Genomic DNA, 26,501 nt, shown 5'->3' with positions numbered 1-26,501 from the left:
TTTATTTTCTCGTTCAGAAACGACGATTCTGTTCTCTGTCGCTTTGTTAGAAACAAGCGAACATGAATCATCACTGGTCTCAGATACTCAGCTACAATTGAAGCCTCTCCACACACAGTCGAGAGCTCACGTCAGACTCACTTACATGTTTTTTTTCTGGTTGCTCTCACACATACACACATGCACTCACTCAGGCACGCACACACGCGTACACAGCCTTTAAAAATGGCATCCAGTCAGGATTATGGTGGCACTGTAGAGATATTATATCATTTAACACCATAGCAATGCTGCCTACAGCTGAAAGAAAATAAAATGCCAAGGCGGCGCCATGACAAACCAAGCTGTTTTGTCTACTTTAGTAGCATGGTGTGTGGAAAGTTCACATTTCAGCATATCAATATGATAGGAGGACCCTGAAAATGACAATGTCCATTCTGCTGGCACAGAAAGCATTGCAGATATTTACAATAAAGGCTGTGCATATAGTTCAAATGCAGATACACGGGCTCAACCACACACACATCAACACGCATACAAACACACACACACACACAAACAAAATTTCAAACCATGCTTCCCAGAAGCAGTGAAATGGTCTCATGTCTTAGACATTGTATAACATGACAGCAACATAAACAGTGATACTTTACATACAGATATAATGACAATAATAACTTTAACATTTAGATTAACACTGAAAATAGTGAAAGAGAACTAAACCAACAGTGATATCCAACATATGCTCAGCACGCTTATGGACCCGATGAGTGTTTCCCCTTTATGTGACTCAGATCCCTCATTGAACCCGCTGCACCACAGCGCTGACATATACCCATACCGTACTGGTCTGATGTACTGTGGTCGTTTCAGAAAAATCTTTCAAATAGTTTTACAAGCGTCAAAGTTTTCACTCTTTCAGGTACTGTTTCGTACTGTGGTCATTTTGAGACAGAGATTTTTCCAAGATAGCTGCCAAAAATGATACCTTAAGGTGACTTTTCTTGTAGAATTTGAACTTCTTGCTCAATTTAAGTCGTGATATTATTTAAAATATATTCCAGTTGACTTTGCTCATTGGTTTTCTTTATTTTGTCTATATCACATTATAGTTACCACATTTTACACATTGGTTCAGTCACTTCCTACAGCTTATTTAGTGCCTAAATGTACTACACTGTCAGATCTTTGTACTATTTTGTTGCGTTTTTGTCAGTTTATTTTAGTTTCGAGAGACACAAACATTCTGGGAATGTTAATTTGACTTTGTCTCTGACTGAAAACTCAAGTGAGTGAAGAATTTCAATGCCAAATTTGATGCGTGTATCACAAATTAACAGCTGTTTTCTCTTATCTGCACTATGTATTCCACATAGGGCTTCGTGTTCAGTATCTGTAGAATGCTTGTAAACAACAGTAGATTAGCAGTGTGTATGTGTGTGTGTAAACGTAGAGATTTGGGAGTAAATTAGTTTAATAATGATTTAATCTATTCATAGACAATAAATTAAAGTTGGTTCATTAGATAAAAATAGGATAACCACTTGTCATTGTTGTTTGCGTGGTTTCAAAAATATGCTGTGCTAAAGTCAGCAGTGAACATGATGCTCAATAAATCTGACAAGAAAAAGTGGAAATATTTTATCAATTAAATTCAACTTCCACTGGTTGGCCATGTCAGTGTAATGGAAATGATTGTAAAGAAATTAATCTTGTTCTGCGGTTGTATGAGTAAACTCAGATCCATGTGTGTGGAATATTATACACAAGATATTCAAGTGAAATTTTCACCATTAACTCACCCAATATAGTATAAATCCTATGAGTATATTTTACTGATGCTGGTTTAAAACTTCTTTTTCCAAGTTATTGGACTAGACAGTAATGATGTGGATGCTGATCTACAACAATAAATAAGGACAATACATACACATACTATTCAAAGAAAGCTAAACTACGTATTTGACATTTGGAGGTTGAAACCAAATAAAAGGTTTGTGGTTAAAATGGTATAAATTCGAAAATATAAATAGATATATCAATGTTGCTTAAAGACCTTTGTTCTCTCTGTATTTAGACTCAGTACAGTAGGGTAGAGTGAAGCTCCATATGACTACACACCGTGGATTGACACCAAAGCCCCCTGCCTGGATTATTACCCCTCTGGGTTGAAGGGCTCTCTGGCCCAGCTGCTCTGGCAGTGTGGACCAAGATAAAGCTTCACTTCCGAGGCTCAGTTTTTGGCCTCTGGGCTCGTCTGATCTGAAGGTAGAAAAGAGGAGCGGATCCTCTGGGCTTCATTCACACACAGGTGACCGAACGCCTTGTTGTACCATTCTGGAGATCTCCCCCTGTAAGCAAAAAACAAAAAACAAAACAAAGAAGCAAATTAACCATATTACAAACTGCACCGTTGATTAGAACAGTGAGTATCATACATGTGGTTCATACCTGAGGTCCACCCTGGAGATGTGCGTGAGTCTGGTCCTCCCCGACCCACAGGGCTCCAGGAGGTACTGCGACTCCAGCACGACCCCGCGCACCCCTCCGAGGCGCGAGCTGTCGTCGTGTTCAACAGACACACAGACCAGTGCACTGGAGCCTTTACATAGGTCTGTGCGCCAGGATCTGAAGGAGCACCAAGAAAAGAGGGAAAAGGGTCATTTAAGAGTTCCTCATAGGCTCCCAAACTCCAAACAGAGCAAAGAGCTGGTAAGATGGTGATGCTGGTGTCAAATTACAAGCATAGTGGTGCTTAAAGTCTAACATACAAGCTTAGGGACTCGAAGGAAGGCCGAGATGCTCATGGAACTGATTTGTTTTAGAGAACAGATTAACTGTGGCATGACTTAAAGACCCAGTCTGCGACCAAGACCGATGTTTTAGAATAACAACTGCCGAAAAATAATCCAGAGATTGAAAAAAAACCAACTGATTTACTATTAGCAACAATTGTATTTCTTTAATAAAGCAACTAATGTGACTATAACTTCAGACTGTATCATGTAGTGACACACTATGGGGTGTTTAACATCAAATAATTATCTACATAACAATGCCTAAAGTAAGTATACTGTATATGCAGAATGACATTAGCAATCTTCACCTTAGTACCACGTAGTCACAGCTGGGTTGGGGTGCCATGTTGCAGCAGGAGTACTGATACACGTCTGTCTGCTTGTCCAGCGTCTCCACTATCTTGTCCTGCTGAAGTTCAACCTGCCACAGCGCTCGCTCTCTCAGCAGCCGCTGCAGCACCTCAGTGGGAGGCGCCGGCACCTCGATGCACACTCGCCACCGCCTTAGAGGGTTACCATCTCCCACCTAAAACACACACACAGGGTACAGCGTGAGTGTGTGTCAAGAAAATCAAAGTCTTTGTGGATATGTAGCTACATATATATATATATATATTTTTTTTTTAAATCTATATTGAGATGTAGTTATATTTAATAGGTCTCTAAAAAATAAAAACATATACGAAGGTCAAATATAACATATTTTTACTAAAGGAGATCGGACAATCTTCACAGTCATGTTTCCACTTTTTTCAAGCTCTGGAGTGCAGAATTACAGACGAAGACGACTATACATTGCAAAAACGTATCAAGTCTGATTACCTGTAATGTACTAGAGTTCATTAGTTTCCTTCCTTCTTTTCATCCTGATTCCCTAATGACCTTTTTTCTTCTCCTCTTCACTTCTGCCTGTTTCTTTCCTCCTTTCACCTCTCCTTTCATTCATCTCTTCTCTCTTCTTTTCTTCCTTTTTTTGTTTCTCTCCATGACTTCCTTCCTCCTTCAATCCATCTCTCCTCCCTCCCTTCCTTCCTCCTTTCCTTTCCTCCTCCATTTCTACACACCTTTTTAAAAGACAGTTCTGTGTTGTCAGAAGTGGAGCGAGACACCCATCCTTTGCTCTTGTCTTTGGCCTCTTTCAGCAGGCTTTGGATCAGCCTTCCCAGGTGAGCGTGGTACGATCCTTCTTCCTCTTCTTCTTCCACCTCAACGTCCACTTCCTCCTCGTGAGCCTTGCAGAGCTCTTCCAGCGGGGGCACCATCAGGTCGGCCTCCATGTAGGAGTTACGAGACTGGGTCACCATTTCCTCCGGTATCTGGAAAACGGCCAGAGAATTTACATCACACCCCATCAACTCAGAAAAAATTTATATTAGTAGCAGAACACGGGTGGTAGGTCACATTTATTGGTTGGTACAACATTTCAATATCTTTCACCTTGAATTCTGCAGAGGTCATTTTTAATTTTGGGAACAACCTCCGAATAAGGAGTGAAGTAAATGTATTGCACACAATCAGAACAAGGAGTAGCATAATGACAGCGGAAGCACAGTTATTGCCATGTGATATTTATTTATTTGTTTGTTTGTTTAAACAGAAATGACCCCGACCTGAAACAGATGCTGACACTCGATGATCATGTGAGCCAGGCCCTGCGTGGCAGCCAGATTCTCATTCAGGTCTTTCTGATCAGGACGGCCTGTCGTGTACTTCCTCTGGATTGACCTGGATGAAGAGAAATTATTCAGAAACAGGAGGAGAAGAAATCTTGAGCACTGCTCATAAGGACTGAAGACTTGTATACAAGCGGCATGTTAGAGTAACACAGGTGGTTAATAATGCCATTAAGTTATTCCAAAGGTTAATACAAACATTAACCTTTGGATTGGGAGACAAATCGTACTGAGTCATAGCTGCCTAATAGCTTGGCAATGTTTTTTCAACTTTGGAATATTTAAAAAATGAATTAGGCCATGGATGGAGACATTTTGAATTCATAAAGTTTGTTTCATTATTAATGTTAGGCAAAGACATAATAATTAACAGGATCCAGGAGCGAAAAGTGATGAAAGGTTTTTGAATTCTCTTCATCTCTTTTACCAATAAAAAAATGTAAATAAGTGAAACAAGTGTGACACTGTGATTATTTGTGCTGTTAGAAACTGTCGGGCATGAAATACAGGTGCATCTAAAAGAAATACTATCTCTGAAATGTTCATCTTTTTGAAGTTACTTGTACAATCATCACAAATAAACCAAAATTTCAAGCATTTTAAAACTATAACTCTTATTGTTGTAACGAGAAAAAGATTCTGAACATCTTGTGAAAATTAATTTTTTTTACATTTAGAAATACTGTATTTTTTATTTTCATACCTCATTAATTATAAAGATTAATAAGTAAATTTAAAAACAGGAAAAAAAACATTTTGTGAGAAGATTCGCAGTTTATTGTTGATGGTGAAAATGAAGTTTTAATTGTATTCTAACAGATTTTTGATGATGCATCAGGCAAATTAAAGAAAACTTAAATTTTTGTTTAGCATATGAAATGTTTGATATGTTTTGGAATGTAATCTTTTACTAAAATGTAAGAATGAAGCTCCAAACAGATCCTAATTTGAATCATTAATAATAAATAATAAATTAAGGGTTTCTATGCATTGAATTATTTGCACTTATTTTAGGGATTAGTGTGTCCATGTGTATCAGTGTGCGGGTGCACCTTGGTGACAGAGTGTCATTCTTCAGGATGCTGAGGTGGAAGAGCGACGGTCCCAAACAAACAGCCAAGTTCATCGGCGTCATTTGGTTCTCCTCCACTAAAGAAGTGACGTCACGCAGGAAGTAGAGCAACGTCTGCAAAACCTCCCTGCTTTCATCTGGCATCAACAAAATGGCCGCTCTGACCGCCTGCAACCGCTGCTCCTTCGGGACATCTGGAGAGAAAGAAATGGAAATAATTGATCAAAAAATGTTTAAAAAAATAAAGAAAAACTGAGATCAAAAGCAGTAAGAGGGAAGAAATATGCAGTCGACATGAACTGCTTCATGAATTTGGATACCAAACATAGAAAACACAGCTGCTATTTAGTTTACTTGTTTAATTAACATGGTTGTTCAAATCAATCGACATTCATACGAGATGGTTGGGCAGAGCACCAGAGCAAAACAGCTTCTTTGAAAGCAAAAGAACAAAAGCAATCACAAGAGTTTTGTTGTTTGTGTTCTCGCTGCAGCCAGCCTCGCACGTAAACCCTTTTACGGGCTCGTCCTCTGAGGTGACTTACACTGGTAAATATGCAGGAAGGTTTCCCCAAGCTTGCTCGTTAGCAGAGGTTCAGGCAGGTCTCTGAAGAATTGTTTCACCATGTCAGCCACGTCGTAAGCCGACTGGTCCTCGTAGCTCACGGAGTCGGGGGACGACTCGCACTGCTGCCTCAGGGCCTGAATACGAGACTTCACACCGGACTTGCGGAACAGTCCGACCTGAGAGGAGGGAATCGGAGAGGAATCAAGGCAGGTAACGAGCTCTGTTTCATCCGCCTAATGTTTGAAACTGAAACAAACAACGCTTGAGAAGAAAATGTCTGGTCTCTCATCCAGTCTTTGTAAAAGCCGTTTTCTAACCTGGTCCAGACAATGTGTTCTGAGGTGGCTGAGAGCCTGTTGTAAACACAGAGGGAGCGGAAAACCACAGCGCTGGACATGGACAATGAGGGGAACGCCGAACACACTCTTCTCTTTGTAGTCTGGTACCTTCATGCGCTTCATAAACTTGGGCACAGACCTGGGAGCGATAGACAGAAAACAATTAAGGAAGTGTGAGGGAGAAAGAGCGGCCTGTGCTTTCATTATCTCTTTCTCTTCATGCCGATGCTGGTCAACAAGATTTCCCTCCTGGGGATAATAAAAGTGAACAGGGCGAGCTCTTAACAACACAAGGATATGCTTGTGTTTATAGGTCGAGCAAACTGATGGTGTGTGGAGCAAACTGGGTTTCCATTCAACACTTGTGTAACATAAACGCATTGATGTTGCTGGTTTTTGGAAAACATGAATAAAAGTGTTGTTTATGCATGTGGTCTTGATGTTGTGGCTGAAGGGAACAATAAAAATAGAGGTTACTGTAAGACATGTGGAGGATTGTAAATTAAATGCAATAGGAAAAACAACAGTATGTTCATTCTGTGGTGCTGGATATTATTGTAAACCTAAATGCACAAAGGTTTGTGATGCTCATGGCCTTTTGTGAATTTCCTAATTCATAACAAGCAAATAAAATCTGAGAAACCGGACACATAGTTGAGAAATACATTTGAGCACGTTCATTTTTATGTGAGTGCATGGCAGTGTGTATACCTACCAAGTCCAGCCATGTTTATTAGACATGGAGTACTTCTCCATGATGGCGGTGAGGCGCAGTAATGAAAACTTCTGCAGCAGGCTGAGCTGGCCTGCTGATTGGCTGCTGGTCTGCAGAGAAGACGCCGGCTGGTTGAGATGATCAGAGGTTCTGAAACTGGGCCATCGCACACTAGGACAAAGAGGAACCGCCGGTAAACAACGACAGAAAATGATTTGGGTTTTTCTTTTTTTCACTGGATTTGTATGTTATTGTTTTTTGCAACATTATTCCCAGATTATGACTGTAATCTCGGAATAGCTGAAAGAAAAGTAAAGCAGGTGTGAAAACATAATGATTGCAATGGATTTAAATAAACCTGCAGCTTAACAAAAGCTGATTTGGAGAGAAAATATATAATTTTCACCCAAAATATCAAAAATGATTAAACAAGATATATATTTAGTTTTAAATACCATAGTAGAAATAGCATTTCTTTTCCCTATTGTCATTGTTTTCCCAATGACAAGTATATACTGATAAAATTATATCAACATGCAAAATCTGTTTCAGTAATAGTGCATAAATAGAAACACCCAACCTCTTAACTATTGTTTTTTTATATATATAATTTAGAAACTAGCACACAGATTCAGCACTGCCTTGTTTTGCTTTATTAATAGACGAGAGTAATTTATTTTCCCTATTTTTTTTTCATAAAAGACATTGAAAAGATGTAGCAGGAATGAAGAAGTTATTATATACTGCAGAAGATCGATATCATGGCGCATCAATTATTTTTAAATTTGTTATAGAGCACTTGGCGAACTTAAGGTTCTACACCTTAGAGTCCAACAGACGGTCGTGAAGAAAAAAAGAAATATATGCAATGTATCACACTTCACATTCATCAGTACCAGTAGACTTCATCTTTAATAGTATGTTGACCTTATTCTGATAGTTTTTGTTGATTGTAGATAATTAAAGTGGCATAAACGTCAGTTTACCTGACACAGAAGAAAACCATGGCCTTGGCATATGTTTAGGTCAGCGATTATCCTTGAAGTGACACTTTTCCACTTTGTTTTTTTGCGTGACTGAACTGTGTTTGTTTTGACTTGTTGGTTTTTGTTGTAAGGGTGTCGGCCAGTTCCAAGATTTCAGTCATTACTGTGGCGGGTGCAATGTTACTATAAGCTATAAACATTAGCGCCAAAACTGTAAAAACAGAACCCACGTTGTAATAAACGCTAATTATGCTTTAAATACCTGGACAACGACTCACCGTGGTCTGGTCAGGGAGGCCCCGACTCCAGAGTCCCGCCTCTCACGACTGGTCCCTGTTGAATCGGTGTCGTTCAAGGAGACTCCGTCCCTCTCACCTTCGCTGGGGGTGGTCCTGCCCTCCCCTTCCTCCTCCCCCTCGCCTGTCTCCCCTTCAGGCAGCACGCTGCGGCTCCAGTGGTCCACTATTTGCTGCAAGCCGCTGACGTGCTGGATGATATCATCCAGGTGTGGGAAGAGGTTGTCCTCTTTCTCCAAGTCCAGCAGATCCCCTGTGCTGGCGTACAGGTGGGTTCCAGGCACGTTGTCGTAAACACTCACCCTGCTGCCTCGTGGAGCTCCAGGACAGGTGGGTTTAGACAGAGGTTTATCAGACCAGGGTTCACCCAGGCCATTGTCAGTAGATGAAATTTGGCCATGTTTCTGGGGGCCGTTTTTCCTGTCACGAGGGGAAGGCACCAGGCTTTCTATGGAGAGTGCTTTTGGAAAGGTGCCCGGCTTATGGTCTTTGGGGATGTGAATAAGGAGGTTTTCGTAAGAGTGAAATTGGTTTCTGCTAAACTGGCTCTGACCCTCATTCCTCTTCCCCAGTGAAGGTAACTCCATATCCTCCAGGTACTTGCTGCTTCTCTTGCTGGCAGTACGTGGTTTCGTACCCACAGCCTCCTGTGTACAGGGCACCGCCATCTCCTCGCTGGGACTCACACTCACCATGAACGGGTCTTCGCAATTCTTGTTCGGGGAGGCGGAGGAAACGTCACCATCAGTTTGATGGTTGGGTTTGTTGTGCTCTATTTGGCTGATGGGAGTACACTGGAGCATCTGCAACGCATGAGGCTCCTCCCCCTGTAACACCGGTCCGCTGATCACCAGCGGAGGCCTGCGGTTCGAGCTTTTCCGTCTCGTCGACGGCCCCCAGGTGCGCATCATTTCCATCCGTCGCAAAAACTCTTTGGCTTTACTCCGCCCCCCTTGCCCATGGCGGCTGCTCTTGATTGGCAGGGAGTTGTAGTGTGGAAGGTCCCTCGGCGGCTGGTAGGAAGCAGAGAGTGATGCCATGGATATGGAGTCGGGCAGAGCAGAGGCGGAGTCCTCGCTGTGGAGCGAGGAAATCTCTGCGATCTCCTGCTCGCTCAGTTCCGTCAGCACACTCTCGCTGCTCACCGTGCTGTGCAGACCCACCCCCTGACCCGTCGGGCTGCTCTCATTGGTGCTGTCCAACAAGAAGTCTTGTAGGCGAGACCAGCGTCGGCTGCTCCATTCAAATGTCCACCGTTTACTGATGGCCAACGGGTCATCCTCATCAGAGTCATCGCCCTGCAGACGGACAAGTTATCTATTAGGGCCTGGATATTATTTACAACTATAGCAATATTCAGGGTTGGAGATGTACCTTCAACTAGTTGCTTTTAGTGAAATATACATTTTTATTCATGCTTTAAGACATTTTCATAAGCAAAGTAAAAAAAAAAAAATCTGCCAACTGGGCAAGTGCAAATTGTCTTGATTTCAAGACACAGAAACAGAGTTTAAAAAAAGTTCTTCATATTATTGATGTCACACTGCATACATGGCTTTCCTCTTGGTACTCCAGTTTCCTCCCAAAGGCTCCAGAAATAGGTGTATTACATGTATTACAATGTATCCATCATACTCATCAGTAGAACTATTTTAAGTTGCTGAAGTTGCTTCAGGATATTCAACAACTCTTTAATCGTTATCTGAGTCTTCATCAAAACTGATGAAACCTTTCAGAAAAACAATGAAACAATTTGATGGGTTTTGTTGATATTTCGTTAAAAACTTGTCAATACAAGGAGAGGGACAGGTTAAAAAAAACATCTATTTCAAGATCGAGAGACTCAAAACCCCCATTTCTCAATAAAGACTTGGCTACTTGTCAAACAAATTGACCTAAAAAAGTATACAAATACACTTTAAGTTTTTGTGTTGCTGCACTGCAGTACATGACAAGCAAAAATCATTCTGCAAAACATGCAAATATATCTAAGAAAAAGGTCATGCCACCTTGCTGCACAGGCCAGATACTGCATTCTTGTAAACAATATCATGTTTTGGTTTCTTTTAAATAAAAACATACCTTCTTCTTTGGGTGGCAGACATCCAGTTTCATGGAGGCGCACTTATTAAGAGTATTCAGGCGTCTGCAATACACAAAGTCACATGGTGAAGCTGATACACTGGTGCTGTTTTTGTGCCAAGCTGGTGTGTATTTGAAGCCATCTGCATGGCAACACTGCTCACTTTCCCTCACTTATCTCACTTCCACCTTCTCCGTTTCCTCCCGAGCCTGATCAGTCCCTCTCAGACATGCCCGCTTCACTTCTTTGATCTTCTTTCCTGACTTTTCAACTCTCATCACATTCTGCCTATCCCATGCTGACTTTCCTCTTCCCCACTCTTTCTTCTCCTGCTCCTCCTGCTCCTCCTCTGGCATCACTCCACTGTAACTGATCCTCACCCTTGAGGAGCACATCTCCCCTGAAATACGGTCTGCTCCTCCCCACCACTTTTCACCCTCCTCCCTTCATCTGCTACCCGTCCTCCCCGCTCTACCCACCCACCATCGCCAACTTCTGCAGAGGAACGGCTCGTTAGGAGGGTGGTGTCTGTGCTGGTGCCTTATTCAAAACATCTTTCAGGGCTTATGACCTCTATCATTTTCAAAGATTTCAACCTCCAGCTGGAGCAAACCCTACTGTTTTCAATGGGGGAGTTGTTGCTCTATTATCAAGCAGTAGAGCTGACAAAGAACTGTTTGTTGCTACATCAGCCATAAAAATACTAACTGCTCGACACAACATGCATCATTGAGCGCCTGAGTACAAAATAAAAAAAAAAAAAAAAAAACTGTATTATGAGTGTATTATGTGTTTTACAGCCCAGAGAAAGTTTTCAGAGGGTCTTGTGCATATACTCACTTGCAATATAACTGTTAAGAATCATTTTCTATAATTATCACACCCTCCCCTGCATTATACACTGGACAGATGGGGGAATAAGGATATGTGCAAAGAACACATAAATGAAAAGGAAAAATGGTATGGAGGGGGGGGGGGGGATGATCATTGATGTATGCAAAGAGATTTAAAAATGCAGTCAAAGCCATTTGCTGGACTATACTGGATTCTCCTCACTCTGTCCCACTCCTACCGTCACCCATTCTCCCACCCAGCCTGTATTTTGCCCCCTGAGGGTCTCTCCTCTTTGAATGGGAGATCAGAGCGTGGCAGAGGGAAGGGGAGGTGACTGGATCAAAGACTGGGCGTCTGGGAGACGTGGATGGGGAGTTCATTAAGGGTCGAGGTCAGACATCTAATGAGTAGGAGTTAGCGGCGGGCCTCAGGGACAACTCGGGGCGCTGAATGGGGAAGACTAGAAAAGGAATCTGTGATTGTGCTGACATTAAAGAACAAATGGAATGGATGACAAAGAAAAGAGCTCTGCGTGTGTACGTGAGGCTGGAGAAATGTGGAGGGAATATGTCTTTGTGAAAATACCCTTACCGACACAGAGGCTCCACCAGATCCCGGTCCAGAAAGTCATGGTCCCTTTTCACAGAGGAAATATCGATTGGAAACTGGGAATCTATCAAAAGAAAAAGGAAAGGAAAAAGAAGAAAAATAATGGGATTAAGGTCAAATTAGTCTCGTTAGTTAATGACTGAAAGACAACAGGAAACAGCAGTTCTGTCTGCTGGTTTACTGTGAATAAAGTCTGAAGAATCCAACAGTAGCATATGAAGTCCATGGATAAACCTAAACATGCACACCAAGTTTCAAAACCCGAAATAACTTGAACTGCATGCAATACTTTTCCCAAAATGACTCAAACACTTTATTTTGGTACATGCTGCAACGGAGAGACTGCCTGCTTTTAAGAGCTGTTTCTTAGATTACCGGGGCCATTTCCTGTTTGTGCTTCAACAGTATGAGACCTGATGATCGTCACATGAACAAACTACTGTTTATAAAAGGAGAGGAGGGGAGGACAGAAGGCAGGAGGGATGGGGGAAAAATTGAAGAGAGAAAAAGTGGATGGGTGTTAAAAAATTAGGAATGATGTGTGAGGGCTGAGAGAAATAACTGGCAGGCTTTAGACAGGGGGATGACTGTCAGAACAAGTGGTGGGTGAAGAAAAAAGGTGGAAGGAAGAAGAGAGGAGCTATGAGAGTCCCAGCAGTGATAACAAGGCCTTTCCCATGACCCCTCCCTCTGGACAGGAACTGAGGCCTCAAAATAGAACGGAGTGGCCCAGAAGACAGGGATGTGGAGATAGAGGGATGGAAATGAGAATGAGGGAGAGAAACGAGATGATGGGAAAACAACGGAGCATTGAGAATAAACAAAAGGAAAGATGTGAAAGAGGGGGCTTTTTGTGTGAAACAAGGCAGCTGGATATAAGCTGGATTTCGACTGCTGTGCACATGTGTTTATGCGTTAATGTGCTTGTATATATGCGTTACCTTCATAGAGCTGAGCGTATTGAGGAAATCCCGCTGCTCTGAGCCAATCACAGGCCTCCTTTGCTTCAATCTCTGTAAAGCAAAATAACAACAAAAGCACATATTTAGCATAATGATATATTTATGGAAAGGTTGAGGGAAAAAGATCTTGTGAAAATTAACAGCAATAGCCAAAAACAGCTTGTGATATTCAAATCCAGGAAACTCCCTAATTTATTTAACTTTCCTCTGGGAATTATGGGAGAACATGTTCCATCTGGGCAGTTTTAACACTTAATCTAAATATACTTCATAAACAGATAAACTGGGACAAAGATTAAGAGCCGGGCGAAGCACCACACTGTTTTTGTCATTGTCTCTGTCTAAGAGACTTCAGTATAGAGGGGAGGAACATCTCTGAGAATGTATTTCTCCTCTGGGAATTCAGTGGAATGATGAGATTGGAAAAATTGGATTTGAGCCGCAGAGGGACGCACTTCAACTCGAGGGGACAAAGGAAACAATTTACTCGAGTTTAACATTATTTGCCATACTCAGAAATAACCTCCAGCATCTCGGATACGCCAGCAGTTAAATCTAAGCTGCTAATGCAACGGGCTTTATACATAGCACCACACCCTATTAGGTGCTGCTGCCAGCACCATGAGGCATTTTACAGGCATTTGTTTTACTACTTTTTTCCACAAGCATATGCATTGCACACACAGCTAAAGTGGCAGCTTTAAAATGTGCATGTGTATGTGTGTGTATGTATGTTTTCTTTATGAGCAGACACTTATTAAACCGCTCTGCGGCCTCGCCGAGTGCTGACAAAGATATCTGAATGAAATGGTGCCAGTGATCGCAAGACTTTTAACAGCAGTGTAAAAGACATTCTGTGCATACTGAGACTTGGATATTGTCACACACACACACACACACACAGACACAGACACACAGACACACAGACACACACACACACACACACACACACACACACACACACACACACACACACACACACACACACACACACACAGACACACACACACACACACACACACACACACACACACATACACACACTTTAAAATAAACTGTCCAGATAGAAGTGAAATCAAACATAAAAATATGACAAAGGACACAAAGGATGGAACGGCAATTAAAGAGAAACTAATATTAAAGTTAAACTAATGCTTCCATATACTATAAATCCACAAAACTCAATGATGTAACTGAAATTCAAAATCGGCTGTTTAAGTCCCATTAATCCACGCTGCTCTTATCTCAAACCTCTGCAGAAGCCCTACACTCATTCACTCTCACTTGTCTCATTCAGACGTTCGGAGGTGCTGAGCAATGAGCAAAACAAGGCACCACAGAAACACACAGGACAAAGTTCAGCCGGGCAATGAAAAGCCTCCGTCTTCACCATCAGAGATGAGAATGGTCAAGAGGAAATGATCCTTTCACCACAATCTAGCAATTACATCTCTCTCCCAGCATTCTTGGCATAACTCCTCTTTTTAAATCATATATGAAGGAACACAAGAGCACATCATGAAAAATACTTCTTTTTTTTTTTTTGGGCAGCGCTCTGAAAATAGACCAAAGAGTATAAAAGAAGCCTATTTTACCAGAGAGAGGCTGAAGGGTGGAAAATGTGAAGGAAAAAAAAACTTACTTGAAGCCCTCATGGTGTGGGAGATGACATGCTTTTATTTCTCTCTCCTGTGCTCAGACTAAAGTTTCCTCTCCATCCCGTGACACATCCACTCGCTACTATGCAGCTTTCCATCAAGCAGCAACGCTTCTGTACTTTCTTCCTCGCTGCCTTTCCAGCCCTTGTGTTTACAACTCTGCCTCCCTCTTGCAGCCTGCCCCATGCAGGTTTTCTCTTCCCTCTAATTTTCTCCTCAGCCTCCTCTCTGGCACTTTCATCTTTGTTAGGATCCACATACAATATCTCTACTTTTACAGCTTCCTCTGACCGGCGTTGGACTGGACTTCCCTCTTCTTGTCACTTGTGTATTATCCCATTAATTCTGTCACACGTACCAGTCTTTCTAAAATTGTCTTCACTTTAAGCATTAATAGAGCTTTGTTTTTCTTTCAATTTCACTTCTCCAACATCTTCCCCTTCATCTGTATGACTTATTCCCTTCACTATCTTTTCCTAAACAAAAACACTCCCTAAAACATTCTCCTTCATCCATCCGTCCTCTTCGCCTCCTTCAGTGACTCTTCCTCATTCCTTCTTATGAAGCTCGTTGACGCCAGGTTACCAGAGTGGCTTTTGCCCCATCCCGTCCGAAGAGGAAAAGGCTAATTTCAGCTGGCGTATGCATCAGCCAGACCCGGAGGTCACTGGCTGACAACTGGTGGACGCTAATTTCACATGTCAGCTCAACCTACTGGCAAAACTGGCAAGGACACTCCGACCTCTGCTTCTTCCCTTCGCTCACTGCAGACTGCCTTGCAGAACAGAACAATGTGAGGGTGGAAAGCAGCGCGCGCACACAGACGTCTCAAAACATTCGGACATTTCCAGCAGTCCAGATGTTGCCCCCAGTGAGTCAGAGAATGCAAAAAGGATGAGACAGTCAGACAGCTGGGGTGGGGAGGGCAGCTGAGATGGACAGACACCCTGTGGGAAAACCATGGGGGAGGAAGACATACCGCAAAAGACGTTTATTTACCATGAATGGGAGATTTTAAGTATGATTGACTCCTTTTATTGAAGCCAGGTTTTAAAATGCCTATCAGCGCACACGGAGAGCAGGAGGCATTACAAGGAGAGGAAGTGGAAATATTCTGAGATTGTCTGCACACGACATCTTTCATGTCCATAAAACAATGAAGAGCACATCTGTGAGCCACACCAATTCAAAACGGACATGCTGCATCAAAACAACGAATGTGTTTGAGTCACATGCAAACTTGTGATGCTAATTCCAGCAAATATTGAAGAAATGAGCAATGTCCTCTGACTGCAATAAATCTTGTTCACAAACTACCCGAGGTGGGATGCAGCCTATCTGAGTAAAGATTTGTAGGTATCTGTACAACAGTGGACTTAATACTACCATATACAAACATCTGTGTGTTCAATTCAGTGCATTTAACATACAACAGACACAAAAAGACTAAAACAACATAGAACATGTAATTAAATGAAACTACAAGAGAAGTAGTCTTGGGACGAGGTGGTGATAGAATTTCATGTCCCAAAAAATGTATTAGCCATATGGCTGAAAGTCGAGTAAAAAACATTTGACAATGGAGCAGATGAACAGAAACCATTCCCCATTTATGGATTTTTTTAAAGAGACACATACACTCAAAGAAAAAAACATTACTATATTATTTTTCTTGTTCTTTTTCCTATTGTCTATTCCCATGGTGTGTTTTGTTGGCTTTTTAGTTGTTGTAACAGAATTTTCTACTTTTTTCAGTGAAAATATAACATTCTTTTACATGTAAAGTTTGCATAATTTTGCCACCTCAAACATGTATGTACATTGTCTTAATACACAGTATACTGTATATAGTAGTGTGTTTTGGGTAATACAGATGTGCTCTGTATCACGCAAGCGTATGTAATGCACTTATTCATAACAATAGCACACATTTTTTTGCACATGCATTGATTTTTTTTCATGTGCCGCATATCAAAGTAATCAATACTTTTGAGGTCATTCTTATCGCAAGATGTAAAAAACCTACAGCCACTGGCTGAGCTATTAAAGCTTGGCAGGACATGAAATATATTTATAATACAGTGAAACTAATTTTTAAGTCATGAGAGCAGAGTGGATTTAAAAAAAAATGTTTGTGCCTTTAGTTTTCATCAGATAAATCTGTAAAATAGAGAATGACAGTACATAGCAACAAGTCAATAAATACTGCTATTAATCAATAGACAGCTGCAGCTCGACAAAATTTACGAACAAAATTAAGGAAAATAAACACTTTCTTCAATGAATGGGCCACATAGTGTCAGCAGCATTTACATAACAAATACAAAACCTTAAGTGGAGTCAAATGAAAAATTTTGCATGTGTAATTGCCAACCTGCTTTTATGTCTGTGCTAAACAAAAAAAGTGTCAAAGCTCTCGTCAGCGTGGGAAAAGAGAAGTGCTATTTAACCATGTAGAATTTAATCAAAAGATTAATTAGTACACACACGTGTTATTAGTGTGACACAAAACACTCCAGTAGACAGAGCCAGTCGGAGCTAATCCGAGTTGCCCACTGCGTTTCTCCCTCACTGTGTTTCATGTCGCTGCATTCCTGCTGGGGGGAGCAGATGACAACAGGCGGCGGGCCACAAGAAGCCAAGAAGGTGGACAGATGGTGTGTGTGTGTGTGTGTGTGTGTGTGTGTGTGTGTGTGTGTGTGTATGTGTGTGTGTGTGTGTGTGTGTGTGTGTGTGTGTGTGTGTGTGTGTGTGTGTGTGTGTGTGTGTGTGTGTGTGTGTGTGTGTGTGTGTGTGTGTGTGTGTGTGTGTGTGTGAGTGAGTGAGTGAGTGATTGACTGTGTAGGCGTGTGAATTTGGGCGTTCCGTGAGTCGGACAAAGGGGCTCTAAGGTAATTCCTTACATAACAAGGATGCCAGCATTGTTACATAATACACATAATACAAGCACCCCAATGTCCTTGCAGTGTATTTTTTTTTTCTTTAAATGAAAGTTTGCCTTTCTTTCTACTACCTTTCATTTCCTGCCTTTTATCCGGGGCCTGTAATCTTGACTTTCTGTCAGCCTTTTCTTGATGTTATGTCTGTCTACTGCTGGGTCTCAAGAACCCTCAAGTGTCCTGCATGACATAATTTCCTGCTTTGAATTTCCCATGTGTCCAAAGCAGCATGTGAGCTAAAAACAGCAGCAGGAAGTTCCCGATTGAATGTGTCACTGAGATGATTATTAGACCGATTGGATATTCCAGAGTCACAAAGAACGGAGTCTGAGATTGTTTGGCTACGTTTGCAATTCCGTATATAAACCTAAACGACATAGATACTTTAGATTGAGATCAGATCAGTCGCTACTGGAGATAGACAGCAAAGGGACAGTGATGAATACGAGTCTCACACAAACAGGATGCTTGGAAAACAGCCATGTTCCCACATGCGCAAAAGTACTTAGCTGTTCATGTATAAAGGTCAAGAAAATGCAGAGAAGAAAACTGTGAAGGAGGAATGGGAGACAGAGCGGGAGAGGAAGGAAGGCAGAGAGGGAGGGGAGGACATTAAAGAGGAATATGTCTGCCTGTCTTGTGTGTGATGATGTCCAACCCTCAGGAATGTACTGTAAAACAGAATCAATACTGGCATGAAATCAGAGCAGGTCCAGACAGACAGTCTCCTGCGATTCGCTGCCCGGGGGCTGCAGGGTGTGGACAGCCACGAACGTGCAAAATGACAGAAATGAAAGACTGGAGGTGACCAATAGGCCCTAATTGTTAAAAGCACTGGGGCTATGGTGAGCGCTAACAAGCCCGATTAATTGGGTGGGATTGGTATGAGACAAAACAAGAAGACCGAAGGTCATAAAAGAGTGGTTTCAGTTTTGCCACTTTCTCTCCAGCAGAGGGTGTTATAGTGATGTGTTGCAACACATACTTCATGGCTTCAGGCTATGATAATATTATATGAGGACGAGGCAAGTTTTGGACATGTCTTATTTTTATGTGCTGCGCAGTGATTAACATTGCACACTCAAGCAATAGAGGGGCCAGTTTTGAGAAATTTAGCCGAGAAACATTACAAGTGAGCAGAATGATAAGTAATAGCTCGGATGCCAACTAATAATGTAAAATGTAATGTAAAACTATTCCCAAGAATAGCATATGGGTACAAAATGAATTAATTTGTTCATTAATAAATGTAACATGACCAGTTAGTTAAATCAGTATATCTAACAAAATGGAAAGTGTGCTGAACAATGGTCAACGCTATGCAAATCTTACATTGTTCATATCATCAATATCAACAGACAAATTGTGACTTTGCTTAATGGAAACTTTATAATGGTGAAAAGTGGTGTTTGACATGTCAAAATAATTTTTTCAATTGTTGTGCAGTTGGAATTCTTTAGGAAATGTCTGCAAACAGGAAAAAGAGTGCAACATATGTTTACCCTGTACAACTCCATGGATTAAGGTTAATGGAGGATGCCACAAAAAAAAAACCAAAAAAAGGCAAGACTAATGTTTGCAGAAATTGTCATGGTCAGCCACAGTCTTGGACACATGAGACCACCTTAGACTCGACTTGAGAAAGTACTGTATCAATATATTCTGAGGCGACTAAATAAAAGTACAGCTCACCCTCAGTGAAATGTGGTTGAGGTTAAATCACGCAGTGAGACTGGTGTGCTGACTCTGATATTAGAAGCATTGAATGCATAAAATAATGAAATAGGAAGATTTCCAAAACACGTTGAAGAGGAATATGTTCATAGGTTTGAACTTGTATTGGTTTTCAGGGTGCACCAAGCATCTGCAATTATTAAAGAAGGTCGTAAGAAGTGGCCTTTCTTATCATCAACGCCTGACTGGAATATGGGCCTTGTATCTAAAGGTAAATGCAAGAGACGTGTGGAGGCTGTCAGTGTTGCAAAGCATCCTGCAACCAAATATGAGTGAAGTATCATCAATTGAGATGGATGGATGGATGGATGGATGGATGGATGGATGGATGGATGGACACTTCCTCCATTGTTACTAAAACCAAATTTAGGCATGGTGTCACTCATCTGAAAATAAATTAAATTGTGTAATTATATAAATTATGCGCCTAAACTGTAAGTGCATTTGATCAAAAAATTAGCACTTTTAAGAAGTCTCACATTCAGATATCAAGGCCACTGTGTCCTTTTATTTATTTTTTCCAAGCTATTTCAGACAACCAGCTGCTGAGTAGAGGAATGCAACAGGGGAGCGTGTGTGTGTGTGTGTGTGTGTGTGTGTGTGTGTGTGTGTGTGTGTGTGTGTGTGTGTGTGTGTGTGTGTGTGTGTGTGTGTGTGTGTGTGTGTGTGTGTGTGTGTGTGTGTGTGTGTGTGTGTGTGTGTGTGTGTGCGCGTGTTTGAGGGGGGGTCCGATGAGGAAAGAAAAGTGTGTGAGTACAAGAGGCAGGGAGTGAAAGTTTAACAAGTGATAGCATCACAGTACACGGGCACAAACTTGTTTTGCCATCTACATTCCTGTCATATTTCTCCCTGTCCTTCACACAGTCACTGGATCTTCAGACGTTTCTTATAATATTTGCTTCGTAGAGAAAAACCAATCATCAGGAGCAGGCAACACCTAAGACAGGACTTGACACGCTCCGTCCTCTTCAGACCAATCATGCCATGTGTTATGAGACTCCCATCCAATGCGCTTGAAAAACTGTCAAGTGTCGATAAAACGTGAAGTCACTGCCAACGTGCATTTCTGAAACTTTGCTGTAACAATGTGTTCTGTTTGCAACCTGGGAAACATGACGCCATGTGACAGGAAGCCGAGGAAGCAACCAGTTGGGTAGGTGGAACACAGACAGAAACAATAACACTACAAGCCCACTGAGGTCTGTTATGACTTCTTTAAGATTTATGAAAGACATCTTTGAAGCAGAGGTCTGTCCGCTTGTCCATCTGAAAAAATCCAGAAAGAACTTTGAGTACTTGTAATCTGAAGTAGATTCGCTCCGGTCGATAAAGCACCCTTGAAAAGCAGTGATGAAACGGAAGATAGATAGATCCAGGATAAACGCTGCATATGTACAAAAGTGGTATTGTGTAAGTTTTTAGGCAATAGACAATGAATCAAATTTGAAAAAGGAGGAGGGAATGTCTCATAGATTATTTTCTCTGGCTGGATTTAATCTATCACTGAAGAAAAAACTAAAGGGGAATGAATTGCAACGTACAAAACTCTATTTATGTTCGACATTATCTTTCGAAGCGCAACAGAGCATGAAGGAGACGCGGAAAGGGGCTACATCAGTTAGTAAAACATAGATGTTTTCTTTTACCAATTCATCTGGTTAAAATGTAATTGACTGTGTGTGACTAACACACTCACGATAAACCCCTGTCAATATTCTTATTGTACAAGTCATCTAAATAGCACACTGACCAACAAAGTCGATAAATTCAGCTTTTGTGCTCTCTTAAAACACCTCTAATGGTTGCTATGCAACAATTTCTGATATGATTTAGTAGCATTTGTTATAACTCTATATAAATAACCACTGTCGTTATTATACATACTATGCTACAGCTCTTCTTGTACTACCTCGTGCCAGTTTCCGTAGCAGCTGTTGGCGCGCAACGATGCGTGAGAGGCGCAGGGCAGAGCGCCGTCGAGGGGTTTCTCCCAGCCTCAGGTAGTACTCGTGTCCGTCAGGCGTCATGGCCTCCAGGCAGTTCCTCTCGCTGGAGCTGTCACTGTCACTCTCGCCGTCATTACTGTTGCCCTTGGCGCGTTGATCCACACTGTCCACGGTGTCATTGACTTCCATACTCTTCGTGTCTGTCAGATCAGCACTGTCCCGGCTGTCCTCAGTGTCAGCACTCTTTACGACCCCCCTGGTTTTGTCCATACTGTCAGCGCTGACGACATTCAATGGGGTGCGTAGATTTTCCAGCGGCGACACCGCCAGCCACATTCTCAACTTTGGCTGTTTTTGATGCGTTTGGACGGTCCACAGGATCCACGCCGTTGTTTACCGTCTCCTCGCTCCCTGCAGAATCTGCCCTGTCTGCACCTTCCCGGTGTGCTGAGGTCACCACGCCGTCCTTAATCACTGCAGCATCATCTGCACCGGCCACGCTCCTGGCAACAGCCTCCAAAACACAAGATCTTATCCTCCTCGCCAACCTCCAAAGTCTTCCTCGCGCTTGCCCTGATGAGTTTGTTGTGTGAGCACTCCTTGTGAATTCCTGCCTCGAACATGTCCTCACTGGAAGCCAAGTCAGCTCCCCACCCGCCCGCCCGCCTCCTCCCTCAGACTCACGAACAATCACACGGGCTTCATCGCACCACCTGACTCACACGACAGACCGCGTTCTGTCCCCCACGCTCGCACATGCCAACTTCTCAGCTGAGCTGGGAAGAAGACAAACTCATAAAACCGTTTGCTTTCACGATTATGGCTCTTTCGGTCACATGACCTGCAGCCAATGGCCCAACACTCGGGGAGCGCTGCCCAGCTTCCTGAAGTTTCCTGAAGCTCTGCCAAAGAAACAGTTTGGTACATGCCTGAGGCATATGTGAATATTTGAGTGTGAGAAGGGCATAGATCTGTGATAGTAGATGTGATCACAGCTGGGATGGGCCTGGAAAAAGTACAATCCCAGAGGCCATATCCCAATGTGAAATGGGAAGCGGCAGAACAATGGGGAGCATGTGGGTGTGTGAGACTGCACTCAGGAATGTTTGTAGGAGCAAAGCTATTGTGGCCAATGGTGAGTGGGATTATGATGCCATTGACAAAATGTTGTTCTAGATTCAAACACTCAACCTCATAACTTCATGACATTTAACATAACTCATCCAGCACCTATAACGCACTCACATTCTTTGCTTGACGACCCCCCCCCCCCCCCCCCCCCCCCCCCCCCCTCGTTAAAATTACATCCACCTAAATCTGTCATGGGCCATTTGTCCTAAGCTTTGCTATTGTCTGGCAAGTGTGGCTACAAGTTGCCATAAAGTAACCACGTTAGTGGTTAAATGTATGGAATGCAGAGAGCGGAGGAAGGAGGAGGGAAGTCATACTTCGACCCAGTTTTGCAGAATAGTGATCTACCAGGAATTGAGGATATAGGCATCCATAGGTCATATGAATTCATTTCATGGCAAGGGAAAGGGGTGAATTGGGGGGGGGGCATGAAAAGTAGGTCATAGCAAAGTCATTCTCAGGTCAGCAGTTGGACACATACTGTATCATAACAGACAAGTAATATGAGGTGAGTTTTGAGCCTGTGTGGTATAATAAAAAAAAAAACATCGCTAAATCAAACTTTCCTGATTGTAGTCACACAAAAATCACCTTAAACAATCAGTGGTAGGATTTGATTGCACTGCCCTCTTGAGGATATTTAAGAAATATTCTCACTGAGGAAAGTATGCAATGTCTTTGTTTAATTACTTATACTGTCGCTCTAGATAAACTGAAAAAGGAAAATAAATCCAGGCCGCTTGCAGGACTCAGAGTAAACCTTCCAAATAACCCAGGGCACTGCAGGCTGGTACAGTAATGTAATAGCAAGCTAAATACATGAGTGTAACTGGAGTGGCACTCGGTAGGGCTGTAGTAAGACGGCAGTAATATAATCACCATCATTTCCTGACAGTTACAGCAGGCGAAGGAAGAGACTAAAAATTGTTTATGCTTTGGTGCCAGGAAAAATTCAATTGAATACACAGGTGGAGAAGAGCGAACAGTAAAACAAAGTAGATAAACATGCAAATTCCAGCGTATGAAACTCAAGAAACAACCTTCAATACTACCAAATATAAGAAAATGTTGATATAAGATGTTTTAAATTTCTTTTTAAAAAAAGGCAATGTGGTTTAATTTTGATTGCGATCAAAAGACATGTTCTAAATTGTAACAGTTTGTGGTGGAGTTGAACTTCGCTGCTCTATACCCATACCTCATTCCAATGATCTGCCCTTCTTGTGTACATTAATGGGGGGGGGGGGTTGAAATAAGATATGGTTAATTCATTTTAGGCATCTCAAAGCACTTTACAACGTAAGCCACACTTTCACCCATTCACTCATGACAGGGCAGTCATACAAATGTGCTTGCTCTCCATCAACTTTGGGTTCTGTGTCTTACCCAAGTCAAACTCAGCACACTGACAAGCAAAGCACTGGATCAAACCACCAAACCCCTGAGCTACAGTCTCCAACATTTGTAAGCGACACTCCTCATAAAATTCAGTCAAATTGAATACGATTGTGAAAGAAAAACATCAAAAACTAACAAATCATGAGGGTTTCAGGAAAAATATCTAAGCATTGCTTTTGTACATGAAGAATTGACAGCATGGGCATAGCCTCACCAAAGGAAAGATTTAAACTCTGCAACCTTTGTCACTTTAAATCTTAAACCGATTGAGTTACAACCACGAAACCGTTTGATATATATATATATATATTATTATTTGGTTATATATATAACCAAATAATGCTTCTTGAGTTACTCAGGTCCTCTAGTACACAGATGCAATCCGCTATAATGGAGAAATGATCTATTAAATTAAGGACGATGCTGCTGATGGCGTTTTAATGGACGTAGGTTCAGTAAAGAAATTCTCATTGAACAACAGAAGCTTGGATACAACACTGGATGAAATCCAACTACTGTATGTGTCTATTGGATTTTACTCAGAGCGAGCTGAGTATTTTCAGTGCAGCAAACACCATCCATAGAACATTTTAGTATACTCAGAATAATTCTTTGTTGTGATGATATGATTCAAGAAAAAAGATTTTCCTTTGTGGAAATCATTTTGTCTATTATAAGCATTTTCTTACAAATCCTCAAATGCACATGAGTAAACAGCCGCACCAGAAACACTAATCTCACTGCTGACGGGAGACCTGACCCACATTAATAACCCCAAAATCCGTGGAATTACCACAAAATCCAGGTGTCATCATTTACTCTCACAGACAGATGATTAAATGGGCCCACAAATAAGCTGATCCGTCCATTTGTTCTCTAATGTTCTACCGTGTAATGAAGAAAGCTAAAAATGTGGCTTTCTGCTGCATCTGCAACTTCAGTGTTGCTCACTCTAAGCTACATTTGGGCTGCATCCAGCTATGAGTACCCCATTGCATTTGTGTTTGCACTAAAGTATTTTTCACTTTGCATCTTTCTGGTTCATATGCAAATTTTTCTGTTGAATCATTAAAAAAAACAACTGATTATTTTATATGTTTAAAAGAAATCTGGCTGACTCTGAATTTGGACTCTCACGATATTCCACTGCCCTGACTAATTCCTAAAGTGTAAAATGCACTGCTGAATACCAGCATAACTGTAAGGCCAGATGTGCACATTTTAAGGATTCCCCATCTCCAAATCTGATCCAGACAGATGTGAACTGTGTGCCTCTGAGCTGATGGGTTAAGCAGTAGGGTGAAGGAGGGGATGTGAAGGAGGGGCTGTGGGCTTTAGTTTGGGGTGGGGGGTGGCTTTGGGCTCTGGCTAGAAGACAGGATGAAGGGGTGATGAAGGGGTGAGCCATAAGTGAAAAGAGGATTACTGTAACAGCAGGTGCTCTCTGCTGCTTTTGTTAATATCCCTTCTGAAAACAATAATTGTGTATGAAGAGGCATTAAAACGACAGGCATCACAGTGATTACAATGCACGCAAGGCTGACGTGGATTTTTAACTGTCCCTCAGTAGCCTTTTTGCTGGTGAAGCAGGCAATTTATCACAGCTAAGGACGTGAACGCGTCTGACAGGCAGACTGACTTTGACTGATATCTTGCTCTGTGTGAGAATGTTTAACATTTAATTCGCTTAAGAGACGCACATCTCTTCAATTACATTAAAAGCCGAAGAGACAGCTGCAACACACACACACACACACACACACACACACACACACACACACACACACACACACACACACACACACACACACACACACACACACACACACACACACACACACACACACACACACACACACACCTCCCTTTCCTTCCTCTCTGACGCACAGTTGAGCCACAGAGACGTCTTGTTCTGTGCATCCAAGCCACTGTACACACACACTGCAAACCTACTGACCCACACAAACTTGCTGTATTAACTCTCGTATGGGATTTAACTCCATTCAGTCATGAAATCACCAAAAAAAATACCACACAGGTCACTTCTTATATAAAAAGCAAAGTAAACAGTCTTGAGAATAGAACAACAAAAACTGAAATGACTGGCATCTGAGACCCCAGCTTGACTCTTGTCCACAGCACATGCCTGCACTGTTTTGAGCACTAAATTTGACAATGACCTTCCCAAAATAATCGAGGGAGCGCGCCGCGCGCCGCGCGCGCATGACGCGCCGGAGCGCACGACGCTATATGCAGCGCATCGACGCAGGATAAACTTTCGCCTTCCATATTCCAAAATCCTCCTAAGTAAAAAAAAAGAATATATATATACGTATACATGTTATCTCCTACTGTGACACGAAAGCACACGTTCATCCAGTCATAAATCTATTTTCAGACTTAGACAGGGTTTTATTATGATTTATTTATTTCGAACTACGAGGTGAGTTAAGGTTGATTCACGTAGCGGCTCAGTGGATATAAATCAACACAGCACAATCCCCGTGTGGATATAAGTCCCACGTCCATGTGTGTGTGTCTGTGTGTCTCTCTCTCTGACCTGCTAGTCGTCTCTCCCGGACGTTTCTCCACAGCAGATCCCAAGCCTTGGACGTGGAGTCCCGCAGCTGCTCGCTGATCGACCGCCGCAGCTGCAGCTTGGCAGACTTTCGCCGGCTTGTCATTGCGGTGCAGCCGGACTCATATTCCCCGTGTGAAAACCCCGGACACGAAAGTAAAGCGTGAATCTTATTATTCCACA

At 42.1% G+C, this 26,501-nt stretch overlaps 1 protein-coding gene across 2 annotated transcripts; it reads right to left on the bottom strand.

Moving 5' to 3' along the window:
- On the bottom strand, positions 1-26,501 carry LOC308139671 (stAR-related lipid transfer protein 13-like). Of its 2 annotated transcripts, none has more exons than XM_080509151.1 (14): positions 26,301-26,501; positions 12,914-12,985; positions 11,955-12,036; positions 10,529-10,592; positions 8,429-9,744; positions 7,165-7,335; positions 6,429-6,588; positions 6,089-6,287; positions 5,524-5,737; positions 4,409-4,523; positions 3,863-4,114; positions 3,107-3,324; positions 2,452-2,628; positions 1-2,351 (listed from the first exon to the last, which is right to left on the bottom strand). In XM_080509151.1, exons 1-14 carry the CDS (start codon positions 26,422-26,424, stop codon positions 2,234-2,236), a joined length of 3,282 nt encoding a protein of 1,093 aa, XP_080365277.1. In that variant the 5' UTR covers positions 26,425-26,501; the 3' UTR covers positions 1-2,233. The 2 variants fall into 2 exon arrangements, with proteins under 2 accessions (XP_080365277.1, XP_080365276.1); XM_080509150.1 differs by lacking the exon at positions 26,301-26,501 and adding an exon at positions 21,175-21,771.

This window comes from Blennius ocellaris (assembly GCF_963422515.1).
Source record: "Blennius ocellaris genome assembly, chromosome: 14".
Lineage (NCBI taxonomy): Eukaryota > Metazoa > Chordata > Actinopteri > Blenniiformes > Blenniidae > Blennius > Blennius ocellaris.
The sequence above is the reverse complement of the archived record's forward strand: the minus strand, read 5'-3'. Positions and strand labels throughout refer to the sequence as shown.

Coding starts and splice junctions, on each gene's coding strand:
- LOC308139671 (XM_080509150.1), bottom strand. CDS start 21,547: ATGTGGCTGGCGGTGTCGCCGCTGGAAAATCTACGCACCCCATTGAAT. Junction 12,986..21,174: donor GCTACGGAAACTGGCACGAG/GTAGTACAAGAA, acceptor TTTGCTTTACAG/AGATTGAAGCAAAGGAGGCC. Junction 6,589..7,164: donor AATAAACATGGCTGGACTTG/GTAGGTATACAC, acceptor TATCGCTCCCAG/GTCTGTGCCCAAGTTTATGA.